Below are 22,409 nucleotides of genomic sequence, written 5' to 3'. Positions count from 1 at the left end.
TGTGACGACGTGCACTAATATATGGTGTCATGCATTGGTGTGTGATGACATGTGTGTGTGCGTGATGATGATGATGTGTGTGTGTGACGACGTGCACTAATGTATGATGTCATGCATTGGTGTGTGATGACGTGTGTGTGTGCTGATGATGATGTGTGTGACGACATGCACTGATGTGTGATGTCATGCATCAGTGTGTGATGACGTGTGTGTGTGCGTGATGATGATGTGTGTGTGACGACATGCACTAATATATGATGTCATGCATCAGTGTTTGATGACGTGTGTGTGCGTGATGATGATGTGTGTGTGACGACGTGCACTAATGTATGATGTCATGCATCAGTGTGTGATGACGTGTGTGTGCGTGATGATGATGTGTGTGTGTGACGACGTGCACTAATGTATGATGTCATGCATTGGTGTGTGATGACGTGTGTGTGTGTGCGTGATGATGTGATGTGTGTGTGTGACGACGTGCACTAATGTATTATGTCATGCATTGGTGTGTGATGACATGTGTGTGTGCGTGATGATGATGATGTGTGTGACGACGTGCACTAATGTATGATGTCATGCATTGGTGTGTGATGACATGTGTGTGTGTGCGTGATGATGATGATGATGTGTGTGTGTGACAACGTGCACTAATGTATGATGTGCACATAATGTGTGATGTCATGCGTGATCAGTGTGTGATGACGTGTACTGATGTGTGATAACATGCACTGATTTGTAATGACATGCTATACGTCGATTTCTTTGGTTGTCTGTATTCCGAATGTACAGGCCAATGATGAATGAGTCAGATATCAATGGAGACACAGCTGTGTTTACATAATAGTCATGGTATTCAGGGTAAATTCGAGGCATGACCCTAATAATTGTGTTGTGCAGCGCACGTACAACGTCGTTACATAAGAAGCACCCCAGTTTACTTCCGCACTGGCTCATCTATCAGTTTCAGCACTGGGGACTCTAGCACACTGACATTCCTCTTTATGAATAGATTATGTCGGTGTGATGTGGGCGCCGTTGATCTGGCCACTGAGAACATAATGGTGGGAGCAATGTTGGGAGCAACGAGCTATTTATTCAAGAATGGTTGTTTACTACATGTTGTGTGTATCTCTGGAGTGAACCCTCTATAATCCGGACTGTGGTTTCACTGTGACAGTTAAGACAATGTTCTTCTTTCAAATATATTTGCGGGATAAGTGATGATGTGTGTGATGTACACGTAATTGACATGTGACAGGTGTTCGGAGTAACAGATTTTGCGCGGTATGATGTGACCTGGTAGGTGACCTGCACATCCGGACTGTCCGTCGGTAGACAGTGAAACGGATCCGGAAGTGTTCGGATGATGGATGATGGACTGACAGACGGATGGGTGAACGGGTGGATGGGTGGGTGGATGATGGATGGATGATGGATGGATGGATGATGAATGATGGGTGGGTGAATGGATGGATGGATGGGTGGGGAGTGGGTGGATGGATGGATGGAGTGGAGGATGAGTGGATGAGGATGAGTGGGTGGAAGGATGAGTGGGTGGATGGATGAGTGGGTGGATGAGTGGGTGGATGGATGAGTGGGTGGATGAGTGGGGTGGATGGAGTGGGAAGGATGAGTGGATGGATGGATGGATGAGTGGGTGGATGGATTGAAGGATGGATGGATGGAAGGATGAGTGGGTGGTGGATGGATGGATGGATGGTGCGTGGGTGGTGGATGGCCAGATGGATGGATGGACAGATGGATGGATGGATAGAGACATATTTGTAAAATGAAACAATCCTGAATCCTGGGCCGCTTTCTGTCGCCTAATCACAATTGTCAACATGTTTGAACAACAGCGACAAAAGAATTTCCTTTGAATTCAAACTGTTCATAATTAGGTGAACACTATCGAATAATGATAACATATACGATTAATTTCCGCTCAGAAAGTTGCTTCCTGTCTGTTTGTGTCTCTTCATATAGTCAGGTGAAGAAATACAGCTAAACAAAAATACTTCCTCAATGCGAAAACAAGTTATTTAATCTTTATTTGAACTGACCCTTCAAACGGAGAACCACATGTTTCATGACACTTTTTGCAATCAATCCGCAGTACGTGTAATGATTGCCGAAGGTAAACAGTGAGTCGGCTGTTATTCCACACAGAAGAGGTGTCTAATTACTGTCACTCTACCACGCTAGTCGAGGTCAGACACCAGGTGAGCTTCAACGTCCAGACACATCGATATTGAAACAAACTGACCCAATCTGGACGTCTCGCTTATAACCACCACTGCGATATTAAATCCATGGAACAAAGCCCGTATCCCTTCGCCTGATAACGGTGATGACAATCACAGCCGATAGCTTTTCGTTCAGCTATCGCTCACGTCGGAAAATCGAAGCTGATGTGACATGCGCAGAAACTGTGTCGTCTGCTAGCGGAGCCGCTTGCGCGTGGAAAGCGAGATCAACAACGCTTTATCGAAGACGGAGGCTGTCACTTGGAGCTTACCTGGAGCCACCTGGAGCCACCCGGAGTCCCTGGAGCAATGAAGAACGATGTAGATATGTCTTCTCGGGTGTTCAAGAACTAAGGGTGTATTTTGGGGCAATTCCACCCGCCCGGGAGCATGGCAGGTAAGATGTTATGATAGTTACCATATGACGGGTGCTTGTTTGCACCAGTTGTCGTTTCCCATATGTGGGAGGGTGTTTCTATCAACACTGGTGTGATGAAGGAACTGTCCTCACTGTGTTCCCAAATACGTATTGAGAAATATCATCATCATGTTATTATATTGCAGAGGGTGAGTTAAGGGTTTGGACAAAAAATAACCGCCGATAAAAATATTTAGTTGACATTGCTTTGGTACAGTTTGAAACATCTTTTCATTTTTCTGTCTGTGCACTGCTTTTCTTCAAGGAAAAGAGTCTCCGAAAGACGTGATGTTTGTAACGTGGAATACATGTAACCTCACCAGCTGTCAAACTGAATGGACAGATCGATGGTATTGACCCCGGAACATATAAACAGGGACGGGTGCACATATACCCAAATCACGACAATGAATTGCCAATGACGAAATTGACGTGTATACTTTCTGATAAAGGGGAGGCCAACGAAATACGTGCCATGTCCTCAATGTACCCCATTCCACATAATCCACCAGTGGTAAGAACACCGAGGAAGATTATCTACATACAAAATATGTTCTAGCAGCCTCTACCGACGCTTCAGGAAGATTCGTTTTAACTACATCAGTTGTTGCCTTCTCATATGTTTCACACAACGTCGTATGGAATTCGCATAATATTGTTATTTTAATCTAAATGATTTTAATGAAAACGATTTTTTAACAATATTATCCGTTTTTACCCCTTTTGAAGCTTGCATCTGCCAGTATATATTTCAATTTTGTTCATCTATTATTTGTATATATTTATTTAATAAATGAGAGAGATGTATGGTTGTCTGTACAGTTCACGTACACACAACGTGATCCGATATAAGAAATGACACTTGACTGCGATGAATCTGAGCCTCGTAGCTTATCTACCTAATGAAGTGTGTATGAAATGGTCTCACGCCATCAGAAGTCCGTGTGGCATTTGTCATGAGACGTGTGGTATTTAATCCTGAAATTGTATACCTCAGGAAATGTCATATGTAAACGGGAGTTAGAGATGGCAAAGAAAACAAAGCTAATTCTGTTCATAAATAAAGCATAATTCCAGTTCTCATAATTTTACAGGGGCGGTTGGGTAGCCTAGTGACTAATGTCACGCTGAAGAGCCGGGTTCGATTCCCAATATTGGTTCAATGTGCGATGCCCATATCTGGTGTCCCCCGCCGTGATATTCTGGAAGCGGCGTAAAACCATCCTCACTCACAATATTACTCGTGACCTCTGTTGTCATGTCTATGCCGTTCGACCTCGTAATTTCGCACCCGTTTGTTTGGATACTCCTTTTGGTCGATAACTGTTGTGAAGGTCATTATGTAGGAATATAGGACATCATTGTCACCATTGTTGCGTCAATCCGTACACTTCTTTATCCGGACGTATTTCTCGGTCGGTGCTGTCCAGATATTTAAGGTTTCCTCGTACATTGAATTGTTGTGAAGTTATCTTGTGCTATTAGAAATAGTTGAGCAGATCTTCAAATTCTTCAAGATACTGAATTATTTATTGTTTCATGGTTTCAGTTAGGCGACTCCAATAAATGTCTCTGTTTCTTGGTTTGGATTTAGCGTTCGGAAGGCGGAACATTAGCTCTGGTTAGAATGTCGATTATGAAAGTACCCTGGTAATCCAGTTATTAATCCTCTGCATTGATCGTGTAGTGTTTATCCCTTTATCGCAATGACCAACATCGGTCATCTGGTCACTGGGACATATAGCTCTAACTAGATGACCAAGTAGTTTTGGCCTTTTATATCAGTACAGGAAATTGATTCATGTTTTGCTAGATGAGAATATCCGTGGTGATTTCCTGTAACGTTTTGGACAAGTGGGTAGTTGTATAGCTGTTACTAAATGAGAATGTCCTTGGTGGTTTTCCTGTAACTTCGAGGACAAGTGGGTAGTTTATAGTTGTTACTAATCATGTGCGTGGTGGGGGTTTTCTTTAACGTTTTGGACAAGTGGGTAGTTGTTTAGCTCTTGCTAGCTGGGCAACTGGTCAACGGTATACGCCTTTCTAGCTGGGTAACTGGTCAGTGCAATATATCTTGTGAAGTTTAGTATTTTATTATTCTGGTAAAGCAACTAATTGAGCTGCATTAGATCAATGTCTTCAGATAAATAGATATTGAACGCAAGTCATTTCTTTCATAGATGTTCTGCCGTCTCTTCACATCAAAGTATAATAGGATGAAAGTTTCTCGGTGTGGAGATGGAAACAACGTTCTTGAGCATTTAATTGGGAAATGAAAAAAATAATTCCTGGCTTTGCATTGTCATGAAACATAAATACGAGCGACCAAATCCTTTCCATAACGTTAAGAAATCTCTAACAAAGTCAATTGTAAGATTCCGACAATATCCCGATAGTGTGTTGATGAATCATTATGGAACAGCGAGGACACCAGGTGTTACTCCTGTTTGAGTGAGTGAGTCAGTTTAGTTTTACACCGCACCCAGCAATATTCCAGCTATATGGCGGAAGTCTGTAAATAATCAAGTCTAGATACTCCTGTTTGAAGTCAAGTTGAAATGTTTTTACTGTGACACGTGTATTACTAATTCTGTGTCACGTCTGACGCGTTCTGGTGTCTCGGGGATGATGATGATGATGATGATGATGATGATGATGATGTATTTGTTGTTCTTCATGCTGTTTCTGCAACATGCTATATTATCCATGCAATTATATTTCGGTTTCATTGTGGTCAATGCGCCACAGAGCGTTTTGCGGGTAAAACCGTGATGTGATGTAGTGATGCAGGTTTTTGTCATCTTATTGAAACCTAGGTATGGTGCTGGCAAGTCAAAACTAAAAATTGTAACTCAGGGATTCGAACTCACGATGACTGGCCAAATGGTGTCCTGTCACTATTACCATAATGCTAATTTGTTTGGCTGTTGTTTAACGCCGCACGCTGCCAAAATATAGAACCAAACGGGGCGGCCCGTAAAGAGTTGAGTCTGGATTAGACAATCCAGTGAGTGACACCACAAACATCGATCTACACAACTGGGAAACGATGACATGTGTTATAACCAGCGTGACCATTAGTTGGCCGAAATGCATGGGTTGCAGGAAATCAGTTCGGGATCGCTTTTTAGTGGTAGCTTTTATAGTGACTAAGGTCACTTTTAACAGTACTCCGGTCATGGTGCGTCTGTTTAATATGTCCACATCTGGAAGGTCTACTTGTTTAGTGAAACCAACGAGCACATCTGACAAACCTAGACACGTAGTCGAGGCGGTCAAAGATTCCAAACCATGGCTTTTTGTGTCCAAGGGACGCAACTCTTCACAGCAAATTATTGAGCCTTACAGAATTCTGCCACCCGTGAATTCCCGGCTTCACTGAACGACTTTTTTGATGGGCAGTTTAGTTGAGTTGATGAAGAATGATGACAATTTTTATAGATACACAACTTCTTTTATTCTGTGAAGGGCGACGTTTCGACATAGATTCTTAATGTCGCTTGCTTGACAACGTTGCTTGACAACGACATTAGAATCTATGTCGAAACGTCGCCCTTCTCCGAATAAAAGAACTTGCATATCCATAAAAAAATTCATCATTCTTCATTGAGTGAGTGAGTATGGTTTTACGCCACTTTTGGCGAAGGACATCAGTAATGGGTGCTTAACCACTTCCCTACCGCGCCGCTTCCCGGCTTCAATATCAGTAATGACAGTAGTTGTTATCGGTGTAACATGAGCAAATGAGTGAGTGAGTGTGTTTTACGCCGCTTTTAGCAATATTCCAGCATTATCACGGCGGGAGACACCAGAAATGGGCTTCACATGTGGGGAATCGAACCCGGGCTTTCGGCGTGACGAGCGAACGCTTTAACCACTAGGCTACCCCACCGCCCCTGAGCAAATGAAAGCATCCGTAAATTCATTTATCGTTGTGTGTGCCTTGTTTTCATACCATCCTTACAAATACAAAGATAGTTATACTAATGTATCCGCGCAACAATGATTTGGAGAAAATCGTTTTGTGTGTTGTTTAACTCCACGCTGAAGCTGAATCTGGGAAGACTTAAATAATAGAGTCTACTCCAACACGTGATTGATATTAAGAACATCCGATACTATAACGCGACAACCTGATATAAAGTTGTATGTTGGCGACAAGATTGCTATGGACCTATTCCTAGCCGGAACCCGTAGTTGGCAGTAGAGGTGTGACGATACAGAAATTTCACGATACGATATGTATCGCCATATCTTCAAACGATACGATTCGATACGATGCATATCACGATATGCTATCTTTAGTTATTTTCTTTAAAAAGGTGTATTTTGATAACAAGTAACTTATAAATCTTGACATAACCGTCAATTTCTAGTGAAACATCACAATTTTAAGGTCAACGATACATATCACGATACGAAAAAGAGTATCGATTTATTTATTGTCAGAAAAAGTATCACGATTATCGATACTACGATATATCGTCACAGCTCTAGTTGGCAGTGAAGTTAATTGATGTGATGACTCCCGTGATCATAGTCATCGTGCTGGCAACTTTTCCAGCTGTTCATAATCCAGTCTCAAGACTTAATCCCAAACATCGTATTCGGTTGATTTAGATGACTTCACGAGCCAGGGACATTCAGTAACCCGACAGCCATTCATTTGAGTATAGTCCTACATTTCCTGAAAAGATTCTTGCTTGTAAATTATGTCTGAAGGCAAACCTCAGACACGGCACGTACTATATACGTGGGAATGTCCAGCACAGACGGTGTGGGTCAAAGGTGTCCGTTATTTCATACTATCTGTCCTGGCAGTTCACGCTATACTTCACATTTGTCTGAAAGTCTTGACCTCAGAGGGGGCCTGTGGTGTAAGCTCACTCTACCATACATGTTAATGCTATGTACTATGTACGTTTATCAGGCGAGGTGGGAACTTAGAGTACTGCTGGAAGTGTCTGGGTATTTGTTTTATACAGAGGAGGGTTGGTTGGTTGTTCTTTTACGCCGCACTCAGCAATATTCCAGTTATATAGCGGCGGTCAGTAAATAATCGAGTCTGGACCGGACAATCCAGTGATCCACAACACGAACATCGATCTACGCAATTTGGATACGATGGCATGTCAACCAAGTCAGCAAGACTGACAACCCGATCCCGTCAGTCGTCTCTTACAAACATGGGTTGCTGGAGACCAATTCTAACCCAGATCTTCACGGGTTATATCGAGGAGGGACTGAATGAGTTAAATAAGAGAGAGTGAGGCAATTGGTTACCTCGGTCTGGCATTCCTTGCCCCTCTAAACCATTTCAGCGCTCCCCTTCCAGTTCCTTCATCCCCCTTTCCAACGTCTCCATCCCACCTCACCCCCATTATAATAAGTGGGCGGTGGGGTAGCCTGGTGGTTAAATCGTCCTCTCGTCACGCCGAAGACCCGGGTTCGATTCCCCACACGTGTACAAAGTGTTTCTGGTGTCCCCCGCCGTGATATTGCTGGAATATTGCTAAAAGCGGCGTAAAACTAAACTCACTCACTCGCTCATTATGATAAGAAAACTTATATAGCGCTGAACTCCACGCCCCTCGGGCATGCTCCAATCGCATACAACATTATTACCCCGGATAACCCAAGCTGCCTGTGAGGTGCTAGAAGGTTACTAGTAATATGATTTATCCCACCATTTTTGGCAATTTTGAACCATCTCATTTGCATAATATGAGACCACAACTGACACGTTTGCTGTGTTGTGGGGCAGAACAGAGGCCGCCAAACACGATCACCCATCCAAGACTCTTCACTTCCCCCCCCCCATCACACCACTCCCGTCCCAGGACCTTCATCCCAGGTCTTACCCTTTCCCAGCATCCATATCACATCCCCCAGGCACAACGCACCCGTTGAAACACCCTAATACTAACAACCCCCTCACCCCCATCCAAGCACCCCAGCACCCTAGCACCCTAACACTCACGTATTGGCAGTCCAGTCCCACCATTAAAGATATTTTGTTTGTTAAGCCTTCACGCGATACGGCCTGAACGATTAATAACGATATTAACCATCTCCGTGGGTGTTCTGACGAAGCCATCACAGTTTTGGTAAAGACAGTCCATATAGCGCTTTCCTCCAAACCCAACAGCTGGGTCTGACACGACACAAGACACATAACGCTCCTCACAACAATTGACGCACGGCACAGGTTTTTCTGAAAATGAATAATTATTTTTCTTTAAAACATATGGTAGGCGAGCAGCTCTGATACATCTGGAAGAACTAAATTGCATATTCGTGTTGATATTAATGCCTTTGTCATTCAAATTTCCCGTTGCATGCGTCAGATAGAACATGTTATATTTATGAACCTAAATGAATAACCAATAATAGCTTTATTTTGTTATTACAGCAGGGCTCCAGATAAGTTTTCATGATCATGAGTACGTATTCCTTATTTTTTCAATATAGGAGTACTGGAAAACAATGAGTACATTTAGAGTACTGAATGGAATTTAATGGCGTATAATCAGTAATCTTGTGTTTCGTTTCATATATGCACCACAACATTGCTACTCTTGGGTAAATGGGTCAGTTAACAATAAAACAACACTCTTTCAGATAAATACGTCTGTAAATGATTCTGAAACCGAACACCATTGCTGTGGTCCGTATCTGCTACGTTTATAAAATTGTTTCCTACCGTATCGTGCTTATTTTATATCCGTACATATGCCGATACGGCCCTTATCTGGAGCCCTATTACAGTAATCTGAACATACATAAATAAACGACTTGAACATGTGGCTCGGTTGTTGACCCTCCTACATCCGCTGATATTTTGTGATGTATATTTATTTTTGTGTGTGTGGTGTCACTCCTGGATGTGAGTGTTATTCATTTATCATTTTTTAGGAAGAGTTTTGTTTGAAAAGGGTTTTAATGGATTAAAACGCTTCCAAACTTCGAAAGACAAAATGATGTCCAATGAAACTGTTTCGAGGGGCGGTGGGGTAGCCTAATGGTTAAAGCGTTCGCTCGTGCAGCTGAAGACCCGGGTTCGATTCCCCACGTGGGTACATAGTTTGAAGCCCATTTTTTGGTGTCCCCGCCGTGATATTGCTGGAATATTGCTAAAAACGGCGTAAATCACTATTTGATTGTGATTCTTAAACACATGCTTTTACAAAATGATTTTCATGCTTTGTCGAACAATTATCAAGCACTCGGCTTTTCTAGAAATTGTTTTGTCGTATTTAGTTTGTGAAAGAAGAAACAAAACAATATATTTACACAACCTCTATTTAGTCCGGCAAAAAAGACTGTTTAGCGTGGAGATCCGGGTCAGAATTGGTCTTCAGTAACCCATGCTTGTCGTTAGAAGCGACTAACGGAATCGGGTGGTCTGGCTCGCTGACTTGGTTAACACATCATCGTAAAACCAATTGCGTAGAGACCGCCTCCATGGTGTAGTGGTTAGAGCGTCCGCCCGGAGAGCGGAAGGTCGCAGGTTCGATCCCCGACCGCGTCATACAAAAAGACGTTAAAATATGGTACTTGTTGGTCCCTGCCTGGCGCTCGGCATTAATGGGTACAACAAAGACTGGTCTGCTCGGAGTCAGTATAATGTGTCTGAGTGGGGTATTCATGCTTCACTGCGCCTTGGTATCTCAGTGGGCTAGCACTATAAAACCAGCTTCAGTCTGGGCTAGTACAAGCAGCCGCACATACACATACACACGCATGCACGTCGTCATATGAGCGAAATATTCTCAAGCACGACGTTAAACCCAATTTCACCTCACCTCACCAATTGCGTAGAATGATGCTCTTGCTGTTTGATCACTGGATTATCTTGTCCAGACTAAATTTCATATAGATCGCCGCCATATAGCTGGAATATTGCTGAGTACGACGTTAAACAACACACCACCCATCCAACCGATGACCCGTGTTCGATTTCCCACACGGGTACAATTTGTGAAGCCCATTTTTTGTGTTCCCGCCGTGATAATGCTGGAATATCGCTAAAAGCGGAGTAAAACTAAACTCGCTCACTGTAGCTCACTCATTCACCCCAAGGGCCTTGTGGCTCTTTTCTGTCTTCATTACATCCATGATGAGCTTCTAGAAGCCCATCACACACCATGACACTGCTCTCACAGAACCATTGTTGTGCTGGACAGTACAAACGAAATCATCCCGACCTCAGATTACCAACATACCATCTCTCTTTGGTCTTAAATGTCAGCAACATTAGCGTATATTATAGGCTGGGATTGTTAACAATGTATTTTCATGACCTTTCTCTTATGTAAAATATGCTCTTTATTTCCACTGGGAGGACAATCATTCAGTTATTAAAAACGCCATATTGATCATACTACCGTAAATACTACAATAACCAAGTTAGCGGAATAATGTACTGTCACTGAGTATATCCCGTGGGGGCACGTAAGAGAAGAAAACGGCATTTGTTATAAGCTATCAAGAAGTTTCAAATTAAGTGAGAATTTCAATGGCAATTACCAGTGCAAAAAGGTATTTTCATCTGAATGTTATTATTAAGTGTCTTATTCGGAAGTGTTTATACATCATGAAAATGTTTTCCATCAGTGGTTCAGCTTGATTAGGCTCGGTTAGGTAACCCGGTAGTTGATGCGTTCGCTCGTCAGTTCAGAGTCAAGGTCCCATGCCAATAGTTGTACAGAGTTGAAACCATTGTGTTCTTCTGTTCCTTGCATTGATATGAGTGGAATGTTGTTAGCGGCGTAAACCCTGACTCACTCGGAAGGTCAGCTTACAGTACCTTGGGTGTTCCATATACAAACCTACATTTTAGTTATTGTTAGAAGTTACATATACGGTTAGCAACTAACGGGGATTGCATGGTCAGGGTATCGGACTTGGATGGTACATGTCATCGTAACTAAACTAAATAGTTCAATATGGCCTGAGACCGTCCCACTCACTCCTTACCTCTCAGTCCGTGAAGATCCGGGTTAGAATTGATCTTCAGTAACCTATGCTTGTCGTAAGAGGCGACTAACGGGATCGGGTGGTCAGACTCCTGACTTGGTTGACACATGTCATCGGTATCCCAAACAAGAAGAAACAAACAAACCTTCCTCATTCAGGTGACTGAAGGGCAAGACGTAGACCTGATTCAGGTGTTCATGTTCTTCTAAATGCCTATCAAAGACTTTATTCAATACTTTGTTAATTAGATTTGATTGACGATATTATAGCATCAGTTCACGTTCGTGTGAGAAGACGTAATGTGTAGATAGTGTCTGAAATTGGAGGAAGCCAATTACCCACAGTTGGAGTTGTACTAAATATTGGATGGGTATCCACCTTGCTGGTTGTGGCAGTATGTATGTCGTAGTAGTAGTAGCAGCAGCAGCAGTAGTAGCAGTAAGAACAGCTGTGGTGGTAGTAGTAATTGTGTGGCATTAAACTAAAAATCCCGACAAAACCGTTTCCACATCAATTTGAAATCTCTGCTAAAGGCACTGATGGTTGTACAATACCTACCAAGCATGTACTGATAATACCGAGACTAACGATCAGTCTGTGAATGTATATAATTGTGATAAACACAGATAATTCCTCTCAAACTGATAAGGAGCCTAAGTGGGAAGGGAGAAGCAGAACCTGAGGAAATCTAGATTTGCTTCATTTATGGCTTTAGCATTGCAGAAAGTGCTGGGTTGAGGGGAAGACCATGCACTAGTGTTGGGAATTGGTTGAAATCTCACAATTGATGATTGCTTCATTACCAACGAACAATCATCGAACAAAATTGGCTAGCGTCATTTTTCAGATTTTCCTATCCAGGTTGTTATTGCAGATATGTATAACATGATGCAACTTGCTACTTTAAAGTGATGACTAATATATCATGAACATAAACTTCCCGGAGTCTTCAAGAAATATTCAGTCATGGCTTTTCAGTTAGTGAAGTGAGTTTTCTAAGAATTAAACACGTTTTCAGGCCCTGACAACTTCAACGATATGTTCCATTGTCAAGTATTTCAAAGACTAAAACAGTAGTTCCAAAATCGTTTATGTCCGATTATGACAAAATGTGATCGATTGCTTGGTCGTTTGGTCACTGCGATCAATCTTCGATTATTTCATTTAATCGGACCACCACTACCATGCACTGTGTGACAGACAGTAGTGACACCTGGTGTTCGCTAATATCGCATGGTCAGCAACATAATCAGCAACAATCTAGCTGTATGACGACTGTCTGTCCATCGACACTGGACAAGACACCGCCGCCAGGGTGCCCTGACACACCAAGCCTGACCACCCGATCCGTTATGTGGCCCAGAAGACCCGCGTAGGTTGCTTGAAGCCTATTGTGCACGTAATCCTAGTGGGTACATCTGTATAAAATCAAAGCTCATCCTTTCCATTATTCTTCGGGTGCAATGTTTGTTTTATGTGCATCATAATTGAAAAGAAATGTTTATGAGTAATACCTTCCGTTTGGATGACGTTGTCATGGAAACGTTCACATTTCATTGTCGCATTAACTTGAAAGCTCTTCAAAACCGTCATCGTCTCAGAACGGAGTCTGTTTGGACGAGATATGTTTAAGCATTCTGTGTTTTATGGTTTTGCGCGAATAAGCAAGAGCTCACGTTCGGTTCCGATTATAACATGGAGCACGACAGTCATTGAAAATGCAGTTGTCATGTTTCAGATTATAAAACTAATGATTGTGGATGTTGTTGAAGGAAATTGTCAAACAGACGTACAAATTATTGTCATTCCTAACTTTTAAAGTAGTTCCATTAACGATAATTATAATTTATTAGAGACGTCAGAAACGGTCACGCAGTTCATGATACGTTCAGTTTAAATGGTGGGCGGCAGAGTACATATTACCGTGTTGAGTGGTGTGAGTCACGTTGACACAACACATGACTATGATACATTCAGTGCATATGGTGGACGGTCGAGTACATATTACCGTGTTTAGTGATGTGAGTCACGTTGTCACAGCACATGACTATGACACGTTCAGTGGACATGGTGGACGGTAGAGTACATATTACCGTGTTTAGTGATGTGAGTCACGTTGTCACAGCACATGACTATGATACATTCAGTGGACATGGTGGACGGTAGAGTACATATTACCGTGTTTAGTGATGTGAGTCACGTTGTCACAACACATGTCTGTGACACGTTCAGTGCACATGGTGGACGGTAGAGTACATATTACCGTGTTTAGTGATGTGAGTCACGTTGACACAACACATGACTATGATACATTCAGTGCATATGGTGGACGGTAGAGTACATATTACCGTGTTTAGTGATGTGAGTCACGTTGTCACATCACATGACTATGATACGTTCAGTGGACATGGTGGACGGTAGAGTACATATTAACCGTGTTTAGTGATGTGAGTCACGTTGACACAACGCATGACTATGATACATTCAGTGCACATGGCTAAAGTAATTAAATAATGGTGTCACCTATTGTATATGCCTTATAATAGACTGCCAAAAAATTGTTATGTTATGCTCAAGTCCTTAGATGATGTTGGTCGCACTACTTGGGAAACTTGTGTCAGAAATATTTTATTTAAGTGCTTTTATTGGTTTTGGCTATGCATGGATCAGTCAGGATGTTGGCAATGTGCATTATTTCATCTCTAAGCAGAGACTTTCGGATAATCTTAAATAATGTTGGTTCACGTTCAAAATTCTAATAAATGTTTTTATTACTCCCAATTTAAGACATTTTTAAATGTGGAAAGATATCTAAATTCTGATATTCCTATACATCTCAGATCTGCACTGTCGAAATTTTACTGAATAAACTTGTCTGTCTGTCTGTCAATGCATATGGTGGACGGTAGAGTACATATCACCGTGTTTAGTGATGTGATTAACGTTGACACAACACATCACTGTCAGTGCACATATTGCCGTACTTATTGATGAGTCATCCCGATTTTGCTATTTACCAGCGGGGACCTACAGTAGACTCTGGCATGCGTCAGCCAGATTTAGAAACGAGAGTCACGCTGACACAACGGATGTACATACTGACATTAACGAGCTGCGGGTGATGAGTTTAATCACACAACCTTAAAACACGATGTATTAAGCCTCAAACATACCGATGCTGATATACAGCTTAAACCACCAGCTGCCTATCACAACGTGCAATGGATGCTAAACACACATCTGGACTTTCTGCACCTGTCTGTTAAGAGCAATATGTATTCAGGCTCCAACATGACATACTGAATGTATAAATTATTACCAGGTATTATTACCATAAGAGTGGCTCAGAACTCATGATTTAATGATTTACGTGTACATTAAACGTCAGTGCTGCCTCCGGGTTTGTTCTGACAATATTGCTGATGGATAACATGACTTTCACAATTCACTGAAAGCAACTGCTGTATAAAGGTACTCTATCTGCACTTAAGGCCTGTTTACTTTAATTCATTCTGTTATGTCAGTATTGCGTATCTTCGGTCAACCTGTTTGATAGAAGCTGGGTGTTCATGTGTTAAACGAAAAACATAGATGTGTTTGTAATGCGTAATGAAAACAATTTTTAAAACTACAATGAAATAGATATTTTTACAGCAAAAAGTTAAATAATTGGCATAAGAACTTGATATGTGAGTGAGTGTGGTTTTAAGCCGTCTTTTGCTACATTCTCGCAATGTCACGAACGGCGACACCAGAAAATGCCACCACGCCATGCACCCATGTCGTGATTCAGGAATCGACCCCCGGGTCTTCGGCGTGACGAGTTAACGCTTCAACCACAAGCCTACCGCACAGCGCCTGTTTCTGTACAGTAAAACCCTGTTAATCCGAACGTAGTGATTCCGCTAAAATGGTCCACATTGACAGTCATTTTCTGACAGTGTACGTTTCTGTCACTGATTAAAGGTAAACAATTTCGTTCTCTTCTTTCTCTCTTTCAGACCGACCAGGATATGACGCAGGCCTGCGATTTCTTTAAATCTGAGACAAAACTATTTGTTTCCTGTATTTTTGGAAAGGGTTTCTTTTTCGCCATACATTGAATCCAGAGAGTAACACCGGATGCTATGCGTAGCGTAGGCAGGGTATGTTTTGCGAACACCTGGTGACGTCATTGATTTTCGGTGATCCCTTCACGTAACTTTCACTGTTGTTTTGCCTTTCATGCCAAAACGTGTCTGTTTTGGCGATTGGTAATTCCTCGAGTAGTTGTGTTATATTTACCATACCTTAGCAGGGCTGTGGGGTAGCCTAGTGGTTAAAACGTTCTCTCGTCAGGCTGAAGACCCGGGTTCGATTCCCCACATGGGTATAATGTGTGAAGCCGTTTTCTGGTGTCGTGATATTGCTGGAATATTGCTAAAATGGGCGTAAAACTAAACTCGCTCACTCACCAAACCTTAGGCCAGCATCAGTTTGTGTCTTCCGAGGTGTTAATGACAAAAATTAATGTGTTACCTTGTCATGTCCAGTGACACCCATCAGCACCTGGTGTTTTCTGAGGCGTTAACGACAACGCTAATGTATTACCAAGCCACGCCAATGACACCCATTGGCACCTGGTGTCTTCAGACGCGTTAATACCAACGCTAATGCGTTATCTAGCCACGTTAAATGACACACTGACACCTGGTGTTTTTGGAGGTGTTAATGACAGCACTGACGACAAACCAGCAGGTGCTGTCAAGCTTCCAGATTCTGTTCTTGATAGCCAAGCACTCCCCGTAATGACGTACCATCAACATAGGGCATTGACCTTTTCGAGTGGTTGTAGATTATATTTTGATTACGGGCTATCATTATCCTCATGGCAGATAGGTGTCGCATAGAAACATTTTATGCCACAAGCGATTTTATTGTATGTTTATCAAGATTGAATAGTTATAACTGTTTTGGTAACAAAACTAGTTTATTTGTGCTGCATTTTAACTAGATTGCAACTCCCGAATCCCAGAAAAGATCTTAATTCGCACCTTGACACTTATGAAAAGGCGGAATATTTCCATCTGTGCTTTAAGTGGTGCTCCGTTTATGATGCAGATGTGTTGAAGTCAACAATAGTGTTATAATCAACACAAGAATTAAGTGTCGATGCAATAATTTCCAATTATTGTACTAATAATATTCAAGGACAGGTTTTATCCCAACATGTGGTGTATATCAAGACGAAACGTATTTCTTAAAACTTGATTTCTAATTCATCTGGTATAGTCTAGTACTGTGCAACATTACTGCTGTCTTCGTTTGCTGGCGATTAGGTAGATAGACTGACTGAGTATGGTTTTACACCGTTTTTAGCAATATTCCAGCAATATCACGGCGGGGGACACCAGAAATGGGCTTCACAAGTTGTACCCATGTGGGGAATCGAACCCGGGCCTTCGGCGTGACGAGCGAATGCTTTAACCACTGGGCTACCCCACCTCCCCAGGTAGATAGAAGATAAAACCTTTTCACGTCCATAAGAAATCTTTCTAAAAGCAGAATCGATTGTACAATTGTGACTGTATCATGAGTATATATTTGTTTCAGCACACATCTAAGTAATTTGTCACCATGCGATACCTCAATGTTGTTCGAGTCCCGGGTAGAACTCAACCCTAAAAAGTACCACAATCTGAGAGTGAGTGAGTGAATGAGTGAATTTAATTTTACGCCGCTTTTAGCAATATTCCAGCAATATCATTACGGGGGACACCACAAATGGGCTTCACACATTGTATCCATGTGGGGAATCGAACCCGGGTCTTTGGCGTGGCGAGCGAACGCTTTAACCACTAGGCTACCCCACCGCTCCGTACTTTATTGAAAAAGTTAAACTGCAAATATAATATATGGTACATGGGATCATTTTCGAAAAAGCTGTTTATTCACAAAATACTTTAGCCTTGTCACATGTATATAATCACCGCCATCGATACAGTAATTACTATACGGTATGATAACGAACATAAGGTAATAGTGCTGCTCAATTTAATGGACAGTACAGGGTTATATCCCAGTATCCTATCGGCAATATTGAAACCTCTATTGGCAGTTGTTATTAATGTTGCTGATATAAACCATCCTAATTATGTCAATAAATACATCAGATGGCGATGGGATGAAACAACGCATCGCGAGTGATTACGACCTGAATCTGTGGCGCTTTGACAAGGTTCCCATTAACAGAGACAAGATGGCGTACCAACGATAGACGCCAGCTGGTTTATGTTTAACATTGAAAATATTGACATCGACTATACGTAACATTTTGCATTAACAATGCATTGTGATTATTTACATAATCTCTAATCATTTCGCAGTGTGTTTTCTAACCTTCAATAGGTTTGGTTGTTGTTCAACGCTGCACTCAGCAATATTCCAGCTATATGGCGGCGGTCTGTAAATACTCGAGTCTGGACCAGACGATCAAGTGAACAGCAGCTTGAAAATCGATCTACGCCATTGGGATACGATGACATGTGTCAACCAAGTCAGCAAGCCTGACCACCCGATCCCGTTAGTCGCCTCTTACGACAAGCATGGGTTACTGGAGATCAATATTCTAACCCGGACCTTCACGGGTTTGTATCTTCATAGTGGTAAACGGGTCATGGGTGCCGAGGGCGTCAGAGGCGTCACGGTATACTGTAAAGAGTTGGATCCCTTGTATGCCAGCAAGGCACGGTCCTGTGTTCGTATCTGGGTATATATATTACACTTGGGATCACACTTTCCCAATACCGCGCCGGCTGAGTGGGTTAGATCACTGACATTGTGTGCCGGCGATTAGGTGCCTGACCCTGAGAGTGTGGGTTCGAATCCCGGATGAGACACAAACAAAAATACTAGATTCGGTACTTTACTGAGAAAGTTAATCCCATATACAACGTATAATACATTTAACCACTTCCTAAAGGGCATTGTGTAGTCATGAAAGAGAGGAAAACTATTGAGGACGTCCGAGCCGGTTGCACAATCTGACACAGGGATGTAAGGTAGTTCATCGAATAATACAGTGTACATTTAGGTACAACACAAAGCTACAGCGTCCCTTGCTTCACAGCAAGCAGCGTTAACGGTCGCACAGTTGACTACAGCCAGGCTAATGGTCGCGCGATGTTAACTGGACACCTGGAAAAAACCCTCCGGACAATAGCGACATTAGGGAACTCCTGTGGTGTAATGCTCAATTGGGTATAAAATATGAAAACAAATATGTGAAAGTGCTGAAGCGTTGTTCTTAGTGTACGTTCTGATATTAACATGGCATGTAAAAGTTTCCTACTTAGAGCAGGAAATTATGAAGTGAAACGTTTATGATAATATCCCATTTAAGCAATTGAGCAGCTGAAGATTTATAGAAACTGCACAAATGCATACAAATGTTGACGTTAAAAATATAAATAAGGAACCCAACTTTAAGATCGTTCCATAGAGCGTCATACGATTCCTTCTCAGAGGTTGTTCCATCAAGGTTACAACATTGAAGGTCCCAGTAAACCTTACAGGTTTTGTGATGGACATTTCCACATTTGATGCATCAGTGTTCTCGTGTTTTTACAGGGAACATAAACTAGCCTTTGCATTTTTAATGAATGATGTTCACGCGTGCTCATGGTGTTGAAATGTAAAATAGGGGGGTTTGTCTATTGTGACTAACCAGCTGTTTTGCCTCTTATGGTGAACGTACAACGCTCTCTGTAACTGATTTACCACCCTGCCATCTGTATTAGTGGTATCTATGATTGTGAGATGAAACAGAGAGTGCTGTATGAAGCCGACTACATTATAAGCATAAGATTAGGCAACACTGCCATATATTGACTACACCAAGGTCCACTTGCACGAAGCGATATCTTAAGGCTGTGTTGGAATATAGAAGTTACGACCATGGTAGCGCTAAGATAGCTTTGTGCAAGTGGGCCCAAGTGTTCGTAAAAGCGAACGTATCTTGCCCCACCGATAGCACCAGTCACAAGCGCTTGCAAGAGCAAGCTATTTGTTTATAGAAAAAGACACGGGACTATAAGGAGAAACATGGAATTGCATCGGTCGTACGCTTTTGTGACGGATGCTCCTGATTTGCAATGTTCGTAAAGTGTCTACCATACATTTTCTGTGGGTTCTATAAAGGCCATACAAGTCGTTTCTTGATCAAACAAGTTTTGAACAGGCATTACGTGAACTCCTTTGAAGTCTTCCCAGACAGATCATAGTTGATTGTTATTCAAATGTCGTTATCTGTAAACACCGAATTTTTGTCAAGTTGGAAAGTAGAAGTCACTGCTCTTGTCTTACAGTCTGGGAGATCGTTTTTTGTCACTCTGAATCTCAATATAATGAAACAGAGTAGGCGATTCCACGATTCTCCTTATTTTTAGTTTAGATGGGTAAAGGAGTGGAAGATAATTGGCTACTTAACATTTATTGAACGATGTCAGATCATGTATATGCCTGAAGCTTAAGTCAACTTCCTGGCCAAATTGCCTTGTGTTGATTTCGTCAAATCGAGCAGAAATTCTGATTCATATGCATAAAGAAAATATCCGCAGGGATGCCATCTTAGTTGCTGTCTTGGCAACAATATCATTGTATACGAAACTCTCAGTGATTGTATGTAAAACTCTCAGTGATTGTATACAAAACTCTCAGTGATTGTACACGAAGCTCTCAGTGATTGTATACGAAACTCTCAGTGATTGTATACGAAACTCTCTGTGATTGTATACAAAACTCTCAGTGATTGTACACGAAGCTCTCAGTGATTGTATGCGAAACTCTCAGTGATTGTATACGAAACTCTCAGTGATTGTATACAAAACTCTCAGTGATTGTACACGAAGCTCTCAGTGATTGTATACGAAACTCTCAGTGATTGTTTACGAAACTCTCAGTGATTGTATACGATACTCTCTGTGATTGTATACGAAACTCTCAGCGATTGTATAAGAAACACTCAGTGATTGCATACGAAACTCTCTGTGATTGTATACAAAACTCTCAGCGATTGCATACGAAACTCTCAGTGATTGTATACGAAACTCTCAGTGATTGTATACGAAACTCTCAGTGTTTGTATAGGAAACTCTCAGTGATTGTATACGAAACTCTCAGTGATTGTATACAAAGCTCTCAGTGATTGCATACGGAACTCTCAGTGATTGTACACGAAGCTCTCAGTGATTGTATACGAAACTCTCAGTGATTGTATACGAAACTCTCAATGATTGTATACGAAACTCTCTGTGATTGCATACGAAACTACTCTCTGAATTGTATACGAAACTCTCAGTGGTTGTATACGAAGCTCTCAGTGATTGTATACGAAACTACTCTCTGAATTGTATACGAAACTCTCAGTGGTTGTATACGAAGCTCTCAGTGATTGTATACAAAACTCTCAGTGATTGTACACGAAGCTCTCAGTGATTGTATACGAAACTCTCAGTGATTGTTTACGAAACTCTCAGTGATTGTATACGATACTCTCTGTGATTGTATACGAAACTCTCTGGATTGTATAAGAAACACTCAGTGATTGCATACGAAACTCTCTGTGATTGTATACAAAACTCTCAGCGATTGCATACGAAACTCTCAGTGATTGTATACGAAACTCTCAGTGATTGTATACGAAACTCTCAGTGTTTGTATAGGAAACTCTCAGTGATTGTATACGAAACTCTCAGTGATTGTATACAAAGCTCTCAGTGATTGCATACGAAACTCTAAGCGATTGTATACGAAACTCTCAGTGATTGTATACGAAACTCTCTGTGATTGTATACGAAACTACTCTCTGAATTGTATACGAAACTCTCAGTGGTTGTATACGAAGCTCTCAGTGATTGTATACGAAACTCTCAGTGATTGTATACGAAACTCAAAATGATTGTATACGAAGCTCTCAATGTTTGTATACGAAACTCTCAGTGATTGCATACGAAACTCTAAGCGATTGCATACGAAACTCTCTGTGATTGTATACGAAACTATCAGTGATTTTATACGAAACTCTCAGCGATTGTATACGATACCCTCAGCGATTGTATACGAAACTCTCAGTGATTGTATAATACGATACTCTCAGTGATTGTATACGAAACTCTCAGTGATTGTATACGAAACTCTCAGTGATTGTATGCGAAGCTCTAAGTGATTGTATACGAAACACTCAGCGATTGTATACGAAACTACTCTCTGGATTGTATACGAACTCTCAGTTATTGTATACGAAACTCTCAGTGATTGTATACGAAACTCTGTGTGATTGTATACGAAACTCTCAGTGATTGTATACAAAACATACCACGCTTTATATAATTGTTTACTATACTCGCAGTAAATCTATACAACTGTACAATCGGAGGTATTTCCGTCGTGATATTGCTGGATTACCCTAAAAGCGGCGTAAAACTCAACTCACTCACTCATTCACTGACATTATGGGGTTATATATGGTCACGATCATTGCGAATGGACAGAAACAAAAGCCCTGGCTCCCAAAAGTAATAAAAAAGGATTGCGTGTAAATGAACTTAAAATTGTGTGACGGAAACATTTAAAGTTCCAATGGCAGTCTCATCTATAATAGGCTTTAGGCTTCTGTACATCGGAGCTGAGGTGGAATGAGGTAGCGTCACGTTCATACTTATTGCACTTAGTAGCGACATGCATGCACGTGCATGTGCAACGATGATACATCATATATATTATGTTCC

The 22,409-nt window shown here is 41.6% G+C and overlaps 1 protein-coding gene across 1 annotated transcript in view; it reads left to right on the top strand.

The window, feature by feature from the left end:
- Positions 1 to 2,245: 2,245 nt before the first annotated feature.
- The window catches only part of LOC124277667, a 61,406-nt gene continuing 41,242 nt past the window's right edge, over positions 2,246 to 22,409 (top strand). The window contains exon 1 of the mRNA XM_046713399.1: positions 2,246 to 2,643. Coding sequence (XP_046569355.1) covers positions 2,637 to 2,643 — 7 coding nt within the window. The 5' untranslated portion in view covers positions 2,246 to 2,636. The remainder of the gene's footprint in view (positions 2,644 to 22,409) is intronic.

Source organism: Haliotis rubra, unplaced genomic scaffold (genome assembly GCF_003918875.1).
Source record: "Haliotis rubra isolate DU_JTF1 unplaced genomic scaffold, ASM391887v1 Scf225, whole genome shotgun sequence".
Taxonomy (NCBI): domain Eukaryota; kingdom Metazoa; phylum Mollusca; class Gastropoda; order Lepetellida; family Haliotidae; genus Haliotis; species Haliotis rubra.
The sequence above is the reverse complement of the archived record's forward strand: the minus strand, read 5'-3'. Positions and strand labels throughout refer to the sequence as shown.